The following is a 17,491-nucleotide window of genomic DNA, read 5'->3' as shown; positions in this document are numbered from 1 at the left end:
TAACTCACAACCAAGTAGATTTTAATGGAACCAAATGCATAGAACAATAAAAAAAGATGAGTCGAGAAGAACTCAACTGACGGAACGTGGAGAAGTGGTTCCATGCACTCCCACACGCTGGCACGTGGCAATGGAGAAGAATATTTGTGGCGGCGCGTGAGCCTCATGTGCGGACGTTTCCGGCGACAGATGACGGCAGACTCGATCGGACGGCGATGACCTTTCTCTTGGGATAGGTGGTGTAGACAAACAACCATTCAAATTTGATGAATCAACTCAAACCCTAATCTTGTGAGAAGCATAAATCCTAATGTAGCCTTTGAACGAATATTCTAAATCCTAGACTGTTCAAATACAATGTTCTCAATAATTTTAGAGAGAATAATGATCTTATTGTATTAATCAGGCTGAAGATACATATATATATAGGCAACTAAGAAACCCTAATCTAGGAGATATAAAATTAAAATAAAGGACAACTAATCATAATTACAATATAAATACATATTATAACAGATATAATATTAAATTTATCTTCACCTATTAGCTTAAGCTTTTGGGATAATTGGTGATTTAACATGGTATCACATCTAACAAAAAAAAAAGTAGTTTAGGAGGTCCTATGATCAGAACCACGTAGTGTTATTTCCTTCCTAGTTAATATTAAATTCCATTTTTCAAGTCTTTTATATTTCTCCACAAGTGAAAGGGAATGTTGGATGATATAATATTAAATGTACCTCCATCCATTAACTTAAGTTTTTGGGTCAATCGGTGATTTAACACTTTCTTAATTCTCCGGTTTTCTAAACAATTCACTGGTTACTAATTGAGCATCATCTTAGTACAACGTGGACTAGCCCCCAATTTCCTTGTCTTAGATATTGGTCAAACACAAAATTCCTTCATGAGTTTTTTTTCCCCTCTCTTGCTTCTTTTATCACATCAATACCAAGTATTTAACATTAATGAAGATGATGATTATATCATATCATGATTCTATGTATATCACTAGTAGACTAATACTACCCTAAGGGTCTCGGTTGTAGGCTTACTCTTCTTCATTTCACATTCTTCAAGTAATGGCCAAATTATCTGAACAACGCTTATGGATTTTGTTTTAATCAATAAGGTTTGCATTGACAACAGACTTTCTCCTTCTTCCCTTAAGCAACTAAGTCTGTACAAATTATTTTTGAAGGAACCATCCTGGGTTGGCCTAGTAGTAAATAAGGAACATGATTTTGATAAAGGGCTAAGAGGTCATGGATCAAATCCATGGTGGCCAGCCTAGGATTTAATGCCTTATGAGTTTTCTTGACATCAAAATATTTTAGGGTCAGACGGGTTGTCCCATGAGATTAGTTGAGATGCACGTAAGTTGGTCCGGACACCCACGGATACTAAAACTAAAAAAAATTATTCTTGAAGGTCACATTCTTAATATTGAGCTGATGGACAAGCCAAAGCTGGGCAGAAATCCTGGAAATAAACAACCTGATGGTAGGCAATTTAGCAACAAGAGAAAAACTATTAGCATAATAGATTCCATATGTTTGAGCAAGGGCTTTAGCAACGATTGTGCTATCAATTGAATGGTGGTCCTTGATTGCGAAACAGCCATCTACATCTAACAGTCATCTTTTGTTACAGAGACGATACAAAATCCCTATCGTCGTCATTATTTAAGGCATTCACCTTACCATTGCATCATGCCAACTAGGATGGGCAAGGCTTCATTAATACTCTTAGGAACAGAGGTAGGATCAAGAGATACATCAAAAGAGCATGTAGAAGATGAGTAATGGTTATGGGACACAAAAGAGGAAATAGCATAACAGGATAAGTGCCCGTGTTTTCCTTTGTGAAGAGCAATAGGAAACTCTTTACTTCGTTTGAAATTCGACGTTGAAGAATCTTTTGGTATTGGACATGTGCTTTCAGGCTGTTGCTAGGTAAAATAGAGTATAGAAATATTACAATAGAATTTATGAAAGCTGTGACACCTCCAAGAAGTGATTAACTTGAAGCAATCCCAAAATAACTCGAAAGAGGAAGACTTGTCTTCAAAAGAATACACATAATCTTGCTTTAATTAATTGTGAACTCTTTTCTTCACGTGGGTTCCTAATTCTGTCATGTAAATGGTTAAGAACTTAAAGTTTTAATGGATTAGGTTTGTCCTATGCTGTCATGCAGGGTATCCTTCTTGGTCAATCAGAGCTTATAATGTTGATGACGTGGAAAAGTTCTTTAAGAGTACCATTGAAAATAGGTACCTTTTCTGCAGCTACTACAAATGATATATTAGATAATGGTTGATATTATTAAGTCTACTGTCTTCCAAGTTCTTATATATTTTTTAACTTTCTGAAAACAAAAGATTATTATTGGAAAATTTTCCTCAGAGATGAAGGTATTGTTATTAAGGACCTGGGTTCTAAATGGGAACCTGGTGATCGTAGTGGAAAGTGGTTAAAATTAAAGCCTGACTATGTTCGTGCTGGATCTGATTTGGATGCCCTCATCATAGGTCTGAAGTTTTCTTGTTTTTCAGCTTGTTTGGATAAGCATATTTCTTACATGTGTAGCTTAATATTTGTTAATTGATAATAGGAGGTTACTACGGCTCTGGACGGCGGGGTGGGGAGGTTAGCTTTTCTAGAGAATAAATGTGATGCGTTTTCTTGGAAGATCAAGTCTAACATGTATATTTATGAAGGTCGCTCAATTTTTAATGGGTCTTGCTGAGCGTCCACCCTCAAATGGATATCCCAGACGGTAAGACTCTTACTTCATTAGCTTGTACTTGTAGCTATTGAAGTGTCTTGTATTTATTTATTGAAAGCCATAAACAACCGACAAAGGATGTAATTGCATAGATGTCTCCATCCGACCTTTAAAACTTTATTCTTCTTTTGTTCATTATCCCTGCATGGGTATTAAAAAACTTCTATAGCAAGATGTATGATATTCACTTGTTTGTCATAAAAAAACAGAGACATGTATATGGTTTTAGGAACTATATAGAAGATCAGGTCAACTTTACCGGATGACAGACAAGAAGGTAACGATGACCCAGGATGTGGAAATATAGATGCAAAAATCAGACGAATGATAGAGCCGGAGGAATTTTTAGAGATAGGTCATTGAAGCATTTACTGGAACTTAGAGGAATTATAGAGAACCAAGGAAGAATCCATAATTTGGAAATATATGGTAGATACAAATTACGAAATAATGTGAAACATGAAGTGGGAGGTGGATCTAAATGCAAGAGCTAAAACATTAAAATCCTATTTGGTAATCATTTTATTTTTTGTTTTTGGTTTTTAAAATTAAGCCTATATCATCCATATTTCTTATCATGATTTGTATCTTTGTCAAGCACAATAGTTGAATTCTTACCCAAATTTCTAAAACACAAACAACTTTTTGAAAGTTACTTTTTTTAGTTTTCAACATTTAGCTTGGTTTTTTAAACTATTGGTGAAAGTAGTGTCTATAGATTTAATTTAAAAAAAAAAAACAAAAAACAAAATGGTTACCAAACAGGAGTTAAGTGTTCTTGATGTAGGCAAACCCTTATAGATGTGTATCGATAATGATGAAAGATAGCATTTCCTATGGAGGTGCTAGATAAACAAAATTAAGGGGAATAGAATGAAAAGGGTAAATGGAACTAGAATAGATCAACTCAGAGAAGTATGGGGATGACGCCTGGTGTCAGATTGAGTCTAGAAGGTGACTTTTCCAGAAACAGGAAACTGTGTGGAAGGTGATGTAAACTTAATTTTCTTGGCAGACATGTAAGTGAATCTCTTCTTCATGTTTTATTGAGATTTAGATTTGGAACACTTGTCGGGGGTAGGAAAATGAAATTTTTGTGTGAAAGGAGAATAAAATGAGGAAGAAAAAGGAAAGGAAAAGAAGAGAGAAGACACTTCAAATGGATTCTATTGAAGTGCCACCAAAATTAATTAAATATCTTGATACAAGTATAAGTTGCAACTAGACAAAAAATTATTGATGTGTCTTTTTAGTAGAACATCCACACCATTTTGTTTTAGAAATATGAAGTTAGTTTTCATATAATCTGTTGCTTATGATTATTCCAAAGGATGAATAAGGGAATGATTATTAATCAGTTAGAGTTGACCGTTCTACTCTATGTTTCAAATTATATTTATTTTAAAAATGAAAACCATCATGGGCTGGCCTAATGGTAGTGGGAACATCAAAAAAAGGCCGAAGAGCTAAGAGGTCATGGGTTCAATCTATGGTGGCCATCTACCTAGGATTTAAAGCCCTACGAGTTTCTTTGACATCCAAATGTTGTAGAGTTAAGCGGGTTGTCCCGTGAGATTAGTCAAGGTGCGCGTAAGCTGGCTCGGACACACTCATGGATATAAATCTAAAATATTTATTTTAAAAATAAATCAATGTGGTGCTGAATGACGGTTCTTTAAATTGCAGGTTTATTTCCTTCTGCAGAGTAGGAACTGGACTTACTGATGAGGAGTTAGATGCTGTTGTAAATAAACTGAAGCCTTATTTTAGGTACGCATTAGGAAATGTTCTGATCACCCAAGTATGCTGCCTGAATTGATAGGTCCTAATCACCCAAATTATAGGGTTTTGTGATTCTTGTCTCATGGGAAACCATGCATTTCTTTCATTTTAACCTCTTCTATTTATTTCACATTAAATTGATATTTCACAATAATTCTTATACATTTTGCAAAAGGATATGATCGTTAAGAAATTATTATTTTAATTTAAGTCATGTTATAGTTATAATATTAGGGATTTTTATTATTGTAAATATCTTGGCTATCTTTTCCTTTTAGGGCCTTTTCTATGCTTTCCTTCTTTGGTCATTCTTGTACACTTTTATATATTCATTTCTTTAGTGAATGAAATAAAGTATTCTGATTCTCTCAAACCTAAGAATTTTACATGTTATCAGAGAGCTCTAGAAAATTAGGCTTTTTTCTTTTTTTCTTTTCTTTTTTTTTTTTTTTTGGTGAACTTCAGGTTTTGAAAATTTAAAACTCATTTGTGTTACATCTAGGGTTTTGTGGAGGGGTGGGTTCATACTTTTATTCACCGCTGTCGTCTTCGGTTTGTTTGCCGTCGTTAGTGCTGCCATCCGCCATCAGCTTCCGCTGTCCGTCGCTGTCGAAAAAAAAACGTGTCGTTTTTCTTTGCTATTTTTCGACACCGCCTAATCCATCGAGGAGCCCAACTGTTGATCTACAGAACCCTAAAGTCCGGTGTCCATCTGACCAGTGCATGAGGCTCGCGTGTGGCCACCTCTCTTTGCCATCAATCCACGCGCTGACGCGTGTTGGCCCATTCGCCGCTTGTTTTTGCTCGTCTTTTGTGGGTGTCATTGAGTTGCTTCCTTTCTTTGTGGTATGTTTGTTTGGGCTATATATCACTATTTGTGGTTCATTGAATGAAAAAAAATCACTTAGGTAAATTAGGGTTTGCTTCTCTTCTGTTCGGTGTTATCTTTTTTTTTTTTTTTTTTTTGAGGTAATGACTGACAAGAAACCAGTAGTCATGTCTGAGATGATTCTGATGGTGTCAAATGTAATTGAACACAAGTTGAATGAATTAAATTACTATTCATACAGAGAAGCTTATACTCAACTACTTCATACAGAGAAGCTACAAGCAGTTATATCATCTGATTCTAGTAGTGCTTTGATTGGCCGCACAAATGATTATAGAGGTAATAAGGGGGTTGGATCAAATAGCTCCAAAAGTTATCCCAATAACCAACGATCAAATTTAGGAGATGTTGTTTGCTATTACTGTCATAAACTTGGTCATACGAAACGTGAATGCAGAAGATTGTTGAATCAGGGTCAGAGGGTGCCATATGCACATATTGCTTCTATTCCTGATAATCTTGACAAGTCATTTACGATTTTTATAGAGGAGTTTGCTAAATTTCATTAGTATCAAGAGTTACTGACGATATCATCTTCTACTCCCATTACTGCCACCATAGAGACAGGTAACATCTCTAAATGCCTTCTTTTCTCCAATTCGAAATGGGTCATTGACTTTGGCACTATAGACCATGTGACAGGTAACTCCAGTTTATTCTCTAACCTTTGTATATCTACCTCTTTACCTAATGTCACTATAGGCAATGGAACCTCCATTTCTGTTTTAGGATCGGGAATTTTCCATCTTATTGAATCAATTTATTTGTCGTCAGTTTTAAACTTACCACATTTCTCTTTTAATTTGATTTCGGTCAGTAAACTCACTCGTGATCTTCATTGTTGTGTCTATTTTTTTTCCCTTGCTTATTACTTATTTTAGGATCTTACGACGAAGTAGACTATTGGTAAAGGCCGTGAATTTGGAGGTCTTTACATCTTTGAACCACAGATACCTACAACTATTACATGCTCTAGCGTGTCGTCTCCCTCTGAAGAACATTGTCATTTGGGTCATCCGTCTATCTCTGTGTTGAAGAGTCTTCGTCCCCAGCTTCAACATTTGCCTTTTTTAGAGTGTGAGTCTTGTCTGTTTGCTAAATTTCATCGTTTAAGTTTATATCCTCGAGTCAATAAATGAGCTAGTGCTCTGTTTGAATTAGTCCATTCTGATGTTTGGGGTCCGTGTCCTATTGAGTCCGAAGGAGGATTCCAGTATTTTGTTACATTTGTCAGTATCAGGTCAGCCCTCCTTCCTTCTCACCCTCCTCTCTTTGAACACTCTGTTTTTTCCTTACCTAATTCAGAGTTAACTTTTCTAAGAGGCTCACCAAGCTCTCCCCCGGGTGCATATTCAAAAGAAAAAGGGGATGTCCTCATTGATTCTCCCTTCAGTGTGAGCAGTGAAGAAGTTGATTGGAATATTTCAGAGGAAATTACAGAGGAGTCAAGGAAAGAAGCCCCCCTTTTATCTGACTTAAATCCCCTGTTCCAGACAGAGGATGAAAAGCCTTCAGAAGCTTTAGTTGCCAGCTCCATCTCTCCAGCCATTCCGTGCGATCTTCCAGCCCATCTGAAGCCCATAGTCACTGATTGCATACTTATTCTGGATTGACAGTTGGCTTCTGAGGCTGTAACCAGAAATTTAGGCCCATAATTATGAAAATTGTGACATGGAACACGAGAGGCCTAAAAGATGCTAATAAAAGGTTGGCTCTCAAGAGATTTCTAAAGAAATATAATCCAACAGTAGTTTTAATTCAAGAATATAAGAAAGAGAGTTTTGAAGCAAGCTTCATCAAATTCCTTTGGAGCTCCAAAGAAATAGGATGGGAATTTGTGGAATTTTATGGCAGTTCAGGTGGTTTACTGATGTTATGGGATAAGAGTTTGATTTCTGTGGTTGAAACTTTGAAAGGAGGGTATTCTTTATTAGTAAAATGCATCACTGCTAAGACTTGCTAGACCACTAATGTTTATGGGCCAAATGACTACAAAGAAAGAAAATTTGTTTGGCCAGAACTTCTATCTCTCTCAGTTTATTGTGATGAAGCTTGGTGCATCGGGGGAGACTTTAATATTACAAGATGGGCTCACGAGAGATTTCCTTTGGGCAGAAGCACTAAAGGAATGAGGAAATTTAATAACTTCATAGACCAAGCCAAACTTTTGGAGGTCCGGTTGGGAAATGGCAACTTTACTTGGTCTAGGGAAGGGGTTTCAACTTCAAGATCTTTATTAGACTGTTTTTTCCTCTCTAAAGCATGGGATGAGCTGTTTGAAAACTCTAGAGCTAATAGACAAGTCCGAACCTTCTTTGATCACTATCCAATTTTACTAGAAGCCAGTTCTTTTAGCTGGGGTCCCTCCCCTTTTAGATTTTGTAACAGCTGGCTGCTCAATATGGAATGTGTCAAACTCATTGAGACAGCTTGGTTAAGTAGTGAAGCTCAGGGTTGGGCTGGTTTTGCCCTTAATCAGAAACTGAAAAAGGTAAAAACAGCAGTCAAGGAATGACATTCGAAATTCCAAGAAGCTCAAAGAAGGAAAGAAGAGGGGCTGTTAGAAGAAATTGAAAAGTGGGATGCTCTTGCTGATTGTTCTACCCTTTCTAGCAGTGAAATGGCAACTAGATCCACTCTGAAATCAGATTTAATGTCTCTTTATAGGCTAGAGGAAGTTACCTAATTCAGAAAAGTAAGTTGAATTGGCTCAAGTTGGGAGATGAAAACACAAGCTTCTTCCATAAATTCCTAGCAGCAAAAAAGAGAAGAAACTTTATTTCTGAACTAATAGATGATCAAGGGGTGCCAATGAAATCTTATAGAGAGATTGAAAGCTTAATCCTGAATTTCTATAGTAGCATTTTCCTTAAATCCCCGGGGATGAGACACATTCCTTTGAACCTAGATTGGCCATGCATCAACTCAAATCAGAATTTGACCTTACAAGCCAAGTTCTCAATTGAAGAAATGAAGTCAGCTATAAGAAAACTTGGAAAATCCAAAGCACCTGGCCCCGACGGCTTCACAATGGAGTTTTTGTTGAAATTTTGGAACCTGATAAAGGAAAGCTTGCACTCCACCTTTGAGGAATTCTACAAGAATGGTAAGCTTAACGATTGTATAAAAGAAAACTTCATTTGTCTAATTCAAAAGAAGAAAATAGCAATTGTGCTTAGTGATTTTAGGCCAATTAGTTTAACTACCGTGATAGCTCCTGGCTGAAAGACTAAAATCGGTAATGTCTAGTATCATAGCTCCTTCCCAAAGTGCGTTCATTGAAGGAAGGCAAATTTTGGATCCCATTCTTATGGCTAATGAAGCAGTGGAGAAATATAGAGTAAAAAAGAAGAAGGGGTGGATCCTCAAACTTGACTTGGAAAAGGCTTTCGACCGTGTTGATTGGGAGTTCCTAGAAAAGGTGTTGAGAAACAAAAATTTCAGTCAGAAGTGGATAGAGTGGATTATGGGATGCGTTAAAAATTCCATGTTTTTAGTCTTCATCAATGGTCGACCAAGGGGAAGGGTGGCTGCCACAAGAGGTATAAGGCAAGGTGATCCCCTCTCACCATTCCTTTTCCTTCTTGTTAGTGAAGTGTTAAGTGGATTGGTGAATAAGCTCATTCAAGCCGGTCTTATTGAATGTTTTGTGGTTGGCAAAGATAAAATTCAGATTTCCATCCTCCAATTTGCAGACGATACTCTATTATTTTGTAAATATGACAGCATCATGCTTGCAAAACTCAAGCAAAATGTGGAGGTTTTTGAATGGTGTTCGGGGCAGAAAGTGAATTGGGAAAAATCAGCCCTTTATGGTATCAATGTGGATGAAAACGAGCTGATTTCCACAGATGCACTTTTGAATTGTAAGGCTGACCACCTCCCTTTCTCCTACCTAGGGCTGCCTTTAGGTGGGTATCCGAAAAAACTATCCTTTTGGCAACCGGTATTGGACAATTTTCAAGCTAAATTGGACAAATGGAAACGTTTCAACCTATCAAGAGGAGGTAGAGACACTTTATGCAACAAGTCAGTCTTGTCAAATCTCCCAACTCATTATATGTCCATTTTCCTTATGCTTGAAGGAGTTGCATCAAAGTTAGAGAGGATTACAAGGAACTTCTTTTGGGAAGGACATAATGGCAGCAAGCTAAATCACCTGGTGAAGTGGGCTTTGGTGCAAAAGCCTTTGGCAGATGGAGGCTTCGGCCTTGGTGGGTTCAAAAGTATGAATTTAGCATTCCTTGCTAAATGGGGCTGGAGATATTTTAATGAGGAAGGTTCTTTTTGGGGCCAAGTAATCAAAAGCATACATGGAAAGGATTCTTTTAATTGGCACACGGCAGGTAAAAGGGGTAGAAGTTTGAGAAGCCCGTGGGTCAGTATTTCGAAGTCTTGGCTAAAAGTTGAGTCTTTGGCCACTTTCAAGCTTGGAAATGGCAGCCGGATTGCGTTTTGGTTAGACCCTTGGGAAGGAGTGACTCCTTTCAATACCTTATTTCTAAGTCTTTTCAGAATCATCTTGTTTCCAAATGGTTCAGTAGCTGACCATTGGGACAGCTGATTGGCCGCTTGGTCGATTTCCTTCCGCTGTTTTCTTAAAGATGAGGAGATGCTTTCTTTCCAAGAGCTGCTTGGGTTCTTGCAACAAGAAGAGTTTCAGTTGAATTTGATAAAAGGGAGTGGTCCATTTCAGCCTCGGGTCTTTTCACGGTCAACTCCCTTAAATTACACCTTTCCCCCTCCTCCCCTTTGGACAAATCTCTTTTCTCAGCCTTGTGGAAGACAAGTAGCCCTCGAAGGATTAGTATTCTCGTATGGATAATGCTTTATGGATAGCTGAATGTAGCCTCGGTTTTATAAAGCAAGTTGTCATCCAACTATATTTCCCCTTCAATCAGCCCTTTGTGCCTACATTCTTTTGAAGATTCTCTCCACTTTTTCTTTGCGTGTTCCTATTCAGCTTGGTGCTGGAAGAAGTTGCTGTCCATCTTCAATATTTCATGGGTTATGAGCAATGATTTCGGGGGTAACGTGTTGCAGTTATTAGTTGGAACAAACCTCCATAAATCCAGCCGTTTACTTTGGTTTAACGCGGTCAAAGCTCTTTTGGCAGAACTTTGGTTTGAAAGAAATCAAAGGGTGTTTCATTGATAAATCTCTTGGTTGCCAAAGAACCGCTTCGAATCCGCCCGTCGGCATGCCTCTTCCTGGTGTATCCTCTCCAAGCCTTTTAATAGCTACAGTTTATCAGATTTCAATCTTAACTAGAGAGCTTTAATCTCCCTTCCCAACGGTGGTTCTTAGCCTCGTCAGTAGTATGCTTTTTTCCTTGGTTTTTTCAGACTGTCTTGTTTTGTTTTTCCCCTCATTGTTCGGCCATTGTTTGGGCTTGTAGTGTTGTTTGTTCTATTCTCATAGCACTAGTTTAATTTTAATCTTATCTTCTTGGATGTGATGAGGGTGCTGAGGGGGTGTCAACCTAGTTGAGATGTCCGGATGTGCTTACTGATCCTTTTGGTCTTTGGTCGTTGTATCGTTCATTGTATAACCCTCTTGTACTTTGAGCCTTAGCTCACATTTTTCTTAATATAATGAATTGTTTCCTTTAAAAAAAAAAACGAGTGATGATCTTCCTATTTCCTCTTTTGTTTCATATAACCGTTTGTCATCTTCTACATGTTCATTCATTGCATCCTTAGCGTATGTATTCATCCCTGAAAGTGTTCATGAAATTGTCTCATTTTGGTTGGTGTGCTACAATGGTGGAGGAGATGACTGTCTTAGATCACAATTGTACTTTGGATTTAGTCTCTTTTCCAGAAAGAAAGAAGGCTATCGGTTGCAAATGAGTGTTTGAGGTTAAAGTCATTCCTGATGGTTCTGTCGCTCGGTTAAAAGCACGCCTTGTAGCAAAAGACTACGCATAAACTTATGGCATTGACTATGCCGATACTTTTTCTCCAGTAGCAAAAATGGCATCTGTGAGGTTGTTTATTTCATTAGTTTCAATCAATCATTGACCTTTACATCAACTTGATATTATAAATGCATTTCTTCATGGTGATCTTCACGAAGAGGTGTATATGGAGCAACCACCAGGGTTTGTTGCTTAGAGGGAGAATGGAAAGGTGTATCGCCCTCGTAAATCTTTGTATTGTTTAAAGCAGAGTCTACGGGCTTGGTTTGGTAAATTTAGTCAGGTAATTGAAAGCTTCGGAATGTGGAAAAGCACGTCAGATCATTCAGTCTTTTTTAAGAGATCTGAGAGTGGTGTCATCTTGTTAGTTGTATATGTTGTTGATATTATGATTACTGGTGATGATGCTTTAGATATCCAGTCCCTAAAGACCTTTTTTCATAGTCAATTCCATACAAAAGATTTGGGCATATTGAAATACTTCGTAGGAATTGAGGTAATAAGAAGCAAGAAAGGAATACTATTATCATAGAGAAAATATGTACTTGACTTATTGACTGAAACGGGGAAGCTAGGGGCTAAGCCATGTAGTACCCCAATGATGCCCAAATTACCGCTCACAGAAGATGGAGAATTGCTATAAGATCCTGAAAGATATATGAGGTTATTGGAAAAACTTAATTACCTTACAGTGACTCGACCCGACATAACTTATTTGGTGAGTATTATGAGTTAGTATATGTTATGCCCTATAGTTGATCATTGGGTTGCATTGGAACAGATTCTGTGTTATTTGAAGGCTGCTCTCGTGTGGTTTATTATATAAGGATTATGGTCATACTAATCTTGAATGTTTCTCAGACACTGATTGGGCAGGATTTAGAGAAGACAGAAGATAAACTTTAGGATATTGTGTTTTTGTTGGTGGTAATTTGATTTCTTGGAAGAGTGAGAAGAATGTGGTGTCACATTCAAGTGTGGAATCAAAATATAGAGCAATGGCACAGTCTGTGTGTGAATTGATTTGGATATATCAACTTCTTATTCAATTGGGATTTGAAATCACCACACCGACAATATTGTGGTGTGATAATCAAACAACATATCACATCTAATCCAGTATTCCATGAAAGGACTAAACATTTTGAAGTTGATTGCCATTTTGTACGTGAGAAAATTCAACAAGGTTTGGTATCTATAGGATATGTGAAGACTGGAGAACAATTAGGAGATATCTTCACGAAAGCATTGAATGGAACATGTATAGATTATCCATGATTAATATATATGCTCCAACTTGAGGGGTGTGTTATAGTTATAATATTAGGGATTATTATTATTGTAAATATTTCTGTTATATTTTTCTTTTATAGCCTTTTCTGTGCTTTCCTTCTTTGATCATTCTTGCACACTTGTATATGTTCATATCTTTAGTGAATGGAATAAAGTATTCTGATTCTCTCAAACCTAAGAATTTTAAAGCCATGTTGTTGTAGTGCATCCAAAAATAAAATCGGTGATACTTCTGTAGTTTTGTTGTCACTTTTTGATAATTGGAGCTGGAACACATGCCTAAACAATCCTCTCTAATGAAATGAAGAGAGGGGATTGGGCTGAAGGATTGTACCTACGAGCGTGCAAATATTTATGATGTGTATGAGAAATTGGTGAGAAGGATGAACTGGTGAACAATGGGGACTTAGTAAAGTTGCCAAATTGAATCTCAAGATTCTGAACTAATATGAATCCCCAGTATATCAGTCGAACAAGGATTATCTGCAAAATATTGATCGAAAATTTTGCTATCAAATCAATTTAGATAAGACCAAAATATCTGAGTACTCGCATCCAGAAGTCAGAAAAATCCTGATATATAATTCTTATGAAATGCCGAGTATGCCTTGTAGCTGTAATGGGTTAAAATGGATTCAGCTTCACTTTGGAGTAAAACCTCAAAACTAGATTAAGATTTGCAATCATAGATTTAGCTGGGGTTCTTACATGTTGCTGAACAAAAATTGATAGATGGCATCAATCTGTTACTTTAAAGCTACAATATTCTGATATATCTTTTGAAGTACTTGCTATCTTTTGTTAGGAAAAGTGAATATCCAAGGAAGACTGCGCCCAGCTTTTACCAAGTTACAAATAATTCAAAAGAAAGACCAGACGTTTGGATTGAAAGCCCTGAGAAGTTAACATTCTTATAATTTTTCTGCCTTACTTGTAAATGATGGCAGACAGAATGTAATCGTTTTTACCTCCTTAATTTTCTTTGATTTTGCAGATCAATCATTCTTTCCATTACCAGTGATATACGAACTATAAAATCTGAGGTGTGTTTTTCAACGAAAATTTCTTATTCTTCTGCTTATATAGCTGTTATTATTCTGCAGGAATCAATGGGATGTTTAGTATCATATGGAACTGTTACTTTAGATATCTACTTTATGACCTGGGTTTATTGGTTTATGTTGTTCTAGGTCTTTGCAGCACCATATAGTCTCAGATTTCCACGCATAGACCGTGTTCGACTTGACAAACCTTGGCATGAATGTCTTGATGTTCAATGTGAGATACTCTTTTGTTAACTCTCTCTCTAGTAAATTTAGTTTGATCTTGATAACTAACAAACCCACAGTTAAAATTGTAGTACCAGTACCATCCTCCAGTTGTCTCCCTTTATCTATCTCATCATTATATTATGAAGGTGTCTTTTGTTGGGAAATTACATTTCAGCCGTTTTTTCTTTTAGGAAACAACAATGTGACGGTATAAAAAGAATAGATGGCTATAAGAAAAGGGGACGATTGATCAACTATTTGAAATGAGAAATAAAAAACTTCTAAGAAAGATCCATTTAGTAGTGAAGCCCAAGTAAACTCGAAATCTATGCTATTTAACTCTGATGACCAATGAAAAGTGAAAAAGAGCCATAGTTATCACAAAATAACTCTTTACTGATCATTTAGTATATGTTCCGGGGAATGAAAAAATGTATCTATATTAACAATTTTCAAGCAAAAACTTTGGATGAGATAGAAGGAAAACATATACAAAATGATATATTAATAGAAGGAAACATAAAAAATATTATATATTATTGAAAAGAGAAGAGAAGAACAGAAACACGGATTTACGTGGAAACCTTAGATCAGGGAGAGAAACCACGATAGGAGAATTTTTATTCTTTTAATTTTCTGATACACAGTACTCAACACAGGACAAGTATAAATAACCAAACAGAGAGAAACCTTAGACAGTAGACACTGAGTAAAAGACTAAAACACCCTTAGGGCTAAGACACCATTTCAACACTCCCCCTCAAGTTGGGGCATAAATATCAATGAGACCCAGCTTGCTAATACAAGTGTCAAACATCTGTCTAGGTAAGCCCTTAGTCAGAGCATCCGCAATCTGTTGACTGGATGGAACATCGGGAACACAAATACTATCGTTGTCAAGTTTCTCTTTGATAAAATGTCGGTCAATCTCAACATGTTTGGTTCTGTCATGCTAAACAGGATTATTAGCAATATTGATAGCAGCCTTGTTGTCACAATAGAGTCTCATCGGGTCATGACTCTCTTGATGAAGATCTACTAATACCTTCTTCAACCAAATTTCCTCACAGATACCCAAGCACATAGCTCTGTATTCAGCTTCGGCACTACTTCTAGCCACGACACCCTGTTTCTTACTCCTCCATGTAACGAGGTTTCCCCATACGAAGGTACAATACCCCGAGGTTGACTTCCTGTCAGTAGCGGAATCGGCCCAGTCTGAGTCAGTGTAGGCTTCGATGCATCTTCTATCATTTTTCCTGAATATCAAGCCCTTCCCAGGTGTTGACTTTAGATATCCCAGAATTTGGGTAATAGCTTCCATGTGTCTCTCACACGGGGCTTGCATAAACTGGCTCACCAAACCACAACATATGAAATATCAGGTCTGGTGTGTGAGAGATATATCAGCTTCCCTACAAGACGTTGATATCTCTCCTTGTTCACTGGTACGTCGTCTACTAAGTTGACCAGATTATTGTTGACCTCAACTGGAGTATCTGCAAGTTTACACCTAGTCATCCCAGTCTCTTGTAGAAGGTCTAACGTATATTTTCTCTGAGACACTGAGATCCCTTCCTTTGATCTTGCTACCTCCATGCCTAGGAAGTACCTCAAGGAACCAAGATCTTTAATTTCAAACTCCTCTGCCATTTTCTGTTTTAGCTTGTCAATTTCTACAGAATCATTCCTTGACAGAATAATATCGTCAACATATACGATTAACACTGCTACTTTCCCTGATGCTGATTTCTTAGTGAACAGGGTGTGATCAGAGTGACCTTGAATGTAACCCTGAGTTTTGACAAAGGTAGTGAACCGATCGAACCAGGCTCTAGGGGACTGTTTCAGACCATACAACGACTTCTTTAGCTTGCACACCTGACTCCCAAACTGTGCTTCAAACCCTGGAGGAGGGGTCATATAAACCTCTTTATTCCAACTCACCATTTAGAAACGCATTTTTTACATCCAACTGATATAGAGGCCAATCTAGGTTCACAGCAACAGAGAGAAGAACCCGAATAGTGTTGAGTTTTGCCACTGGCGAGAAAGTTTCTGAGTAGTCGACCCTATATATTTGAGTGAACCCTTTCGCGACTAATCTGGCCTTATATTTGTCGAGAGTCCCATCAGATTTGTACTTGACTGTGAATACCCATTTGCACCTGACGGTTTTGTGACCTCTAGGAAGAACAACTAGATCCATTGTTTTGTTGGTCTTGAGAGCCCGCATTTCTTCCATGACTGTAGTTCGCCATTTAGGAATTTCTAGAGCCTTGTACACATTTCTTGGAATAGTCACAATGTCCAGACTAGTGGTGAAGGCCTTGAATCTTGTTGACAAGCTACTGTAAGATAAGAAGCTTTTCATAGAGTATTTGGTGTAGGACCTTGTTCCCTTTCGCAGGGCAATTGGTAAGTCAAGGGTGGCATCAATTTCACTGGTCTTGTTACCCTTTTCCTTTGTATTCATTTGTTGCACATTTTCAGTCTCCTGAACATCATCAGGGGGAAATTCATTACTCTCATCCTCCCTAATTTTGTCAGGAGTCGCTGCATCGTCAGTGTTCACTGCATTACTTTCAACAGAGTTATTATTATCAAGAATATGGTTACCTTGAGTTGGTTCTGGTTCTGACTCTTGAACACTTTCCGGTGGAGCAGTAGGGGAAATTATTTCCTTTCGTAGATTCTTCTGATAGTAGGTTATCCAAGGAACTTGTTTTGTAGGAAGGATAGGATTGTCAGGAATGGGAGGGCCAGGATTAGTGTCAGGAATTGGTTCAAGAAACAAGTCTACAGGAATGGAATAAGTGGATGACGTGTTAGTCTCTTCACTCGAAGTCTCCCCCTGAAGAGGACTAACAGGAAATAAAGGTTTATCTTCTTGAAAGGTAGCATCCATGGTGATAAAATACTTTCGAGAAGATGGCTAATAACATTTGTAGCCTCGTTGATGGAGCGGATACCCAACAAAGACACATTTTTGAGCCCTAGGAGTGAATTTACTGTGGGAGCCATGATTATGAACAAACACAGTACACCCAAACATCCGAAGAGGGACATATGGGAAAAGCCGGGTAGAAGAGAAGGATTCTTTGAACTGGGCTAAGGGAGTCTGGAACTTGAGAACACGGGAAGGCATTCGATTAATGAGATGGGCTGCAGTGAGTACAGCATCGCCCAATAGGTACGAGGGTATGGATGCAGGAATCATGAGTGCCCAAGCAACCTCAATAAGGTGATGGTTTTTCCGTTCGGCCACCCCATTTTGTTGTGGGGTATAGGCACAGGAGTTCTGGTGGATGATACCTTTAGAATTTAAAAACTCACGGAGGAACTGGTTAACGAACTCACGGCCATTGTCACTCCGTAGGATAGCAATTTTGGTATTGAACTGGGTTTCGACCGTGGTGTAGAATTGCTGAAAGACTGTAGTCACTTCAGACTTATCCGTAAGAAGGAACACCCATGTAAGACGAGTGTGATCATCTATGAAGGTGACAAACCACCGCTTACCCGACACGGTTGTGATATTAGATG

At 37.8% G+C, this 17,491-nt stretch overlaps 1 protein-coding gene across 7 annotated transcripts in view; it reads left to right on the top strand.

The window, feature by feature from the left end:
* The window catches only part of LOC120079002 (DNA ligase 4), a 43,719-nt gene that overhangs the window by 15,896 nt on the left and 10,332 nt on the right, over nucleotides 1-17,491 (top strand). For 6 of the 7 annotated variants that reach the window (XM_039033156.1, XM_039033159.1, XM_039033162.1 and 3 more), the window contains 8 exons: nucleotides 2,200-2,275; nucleotides 2,409-2,533; nucleotides 2,617-2,651; nucleotides 2,723-2,781; nucleotides 4,477-4,560; nucleotides 13,480-13,575; nucleotides 13,669-13,717; nucleotides 13,865-13,952. In XM_039033156.1, the coding sequence (XP_038889084.1) occupies nucleotides 2,200-2,275; nucleotides 2,409-2,533; nucleotides 2,617-2,651; nucleotides 2,723-2,781; nucleotides 4,477-4,560; nucleotides 13,480-13,575; nucleotides 13,669-13,717; nucleotides 13,865-13,952 (612 nt within the window). The remainder of the gene's footprint in view (nucleotides 1-2,199; nucleotides 2,276-2,408; nucleotides 2,534-2,616; nucleotides 2,652-2,722; nucleotides 2,782-4,476; nucleotides 4,561-13,479; nucleotides 13,576-13,668; nucleotides 13,718-13,864; nucleotides 13,953-17,491) is intronic. The other variant, XM_039033157.1, reaches the window with a different exon arrangement.

This window comes from Benincasa hispida, chromosome 6, assembly GCF_009727055.1.
Source record: "Benincasa hispida cultivar B227 chromosome 6, ASM972705v1, whole genome shotgun sequence".
NCBI lineage: Eukaryota > Viridiplantae > Streptophyta > Magnoliopsida > Cucurbitales > Cucurbitaceae > Benincasa > Benincasa hispida.
This window is presented reverse-complemented; position numbering and strand designations above follow the sequence as displayed.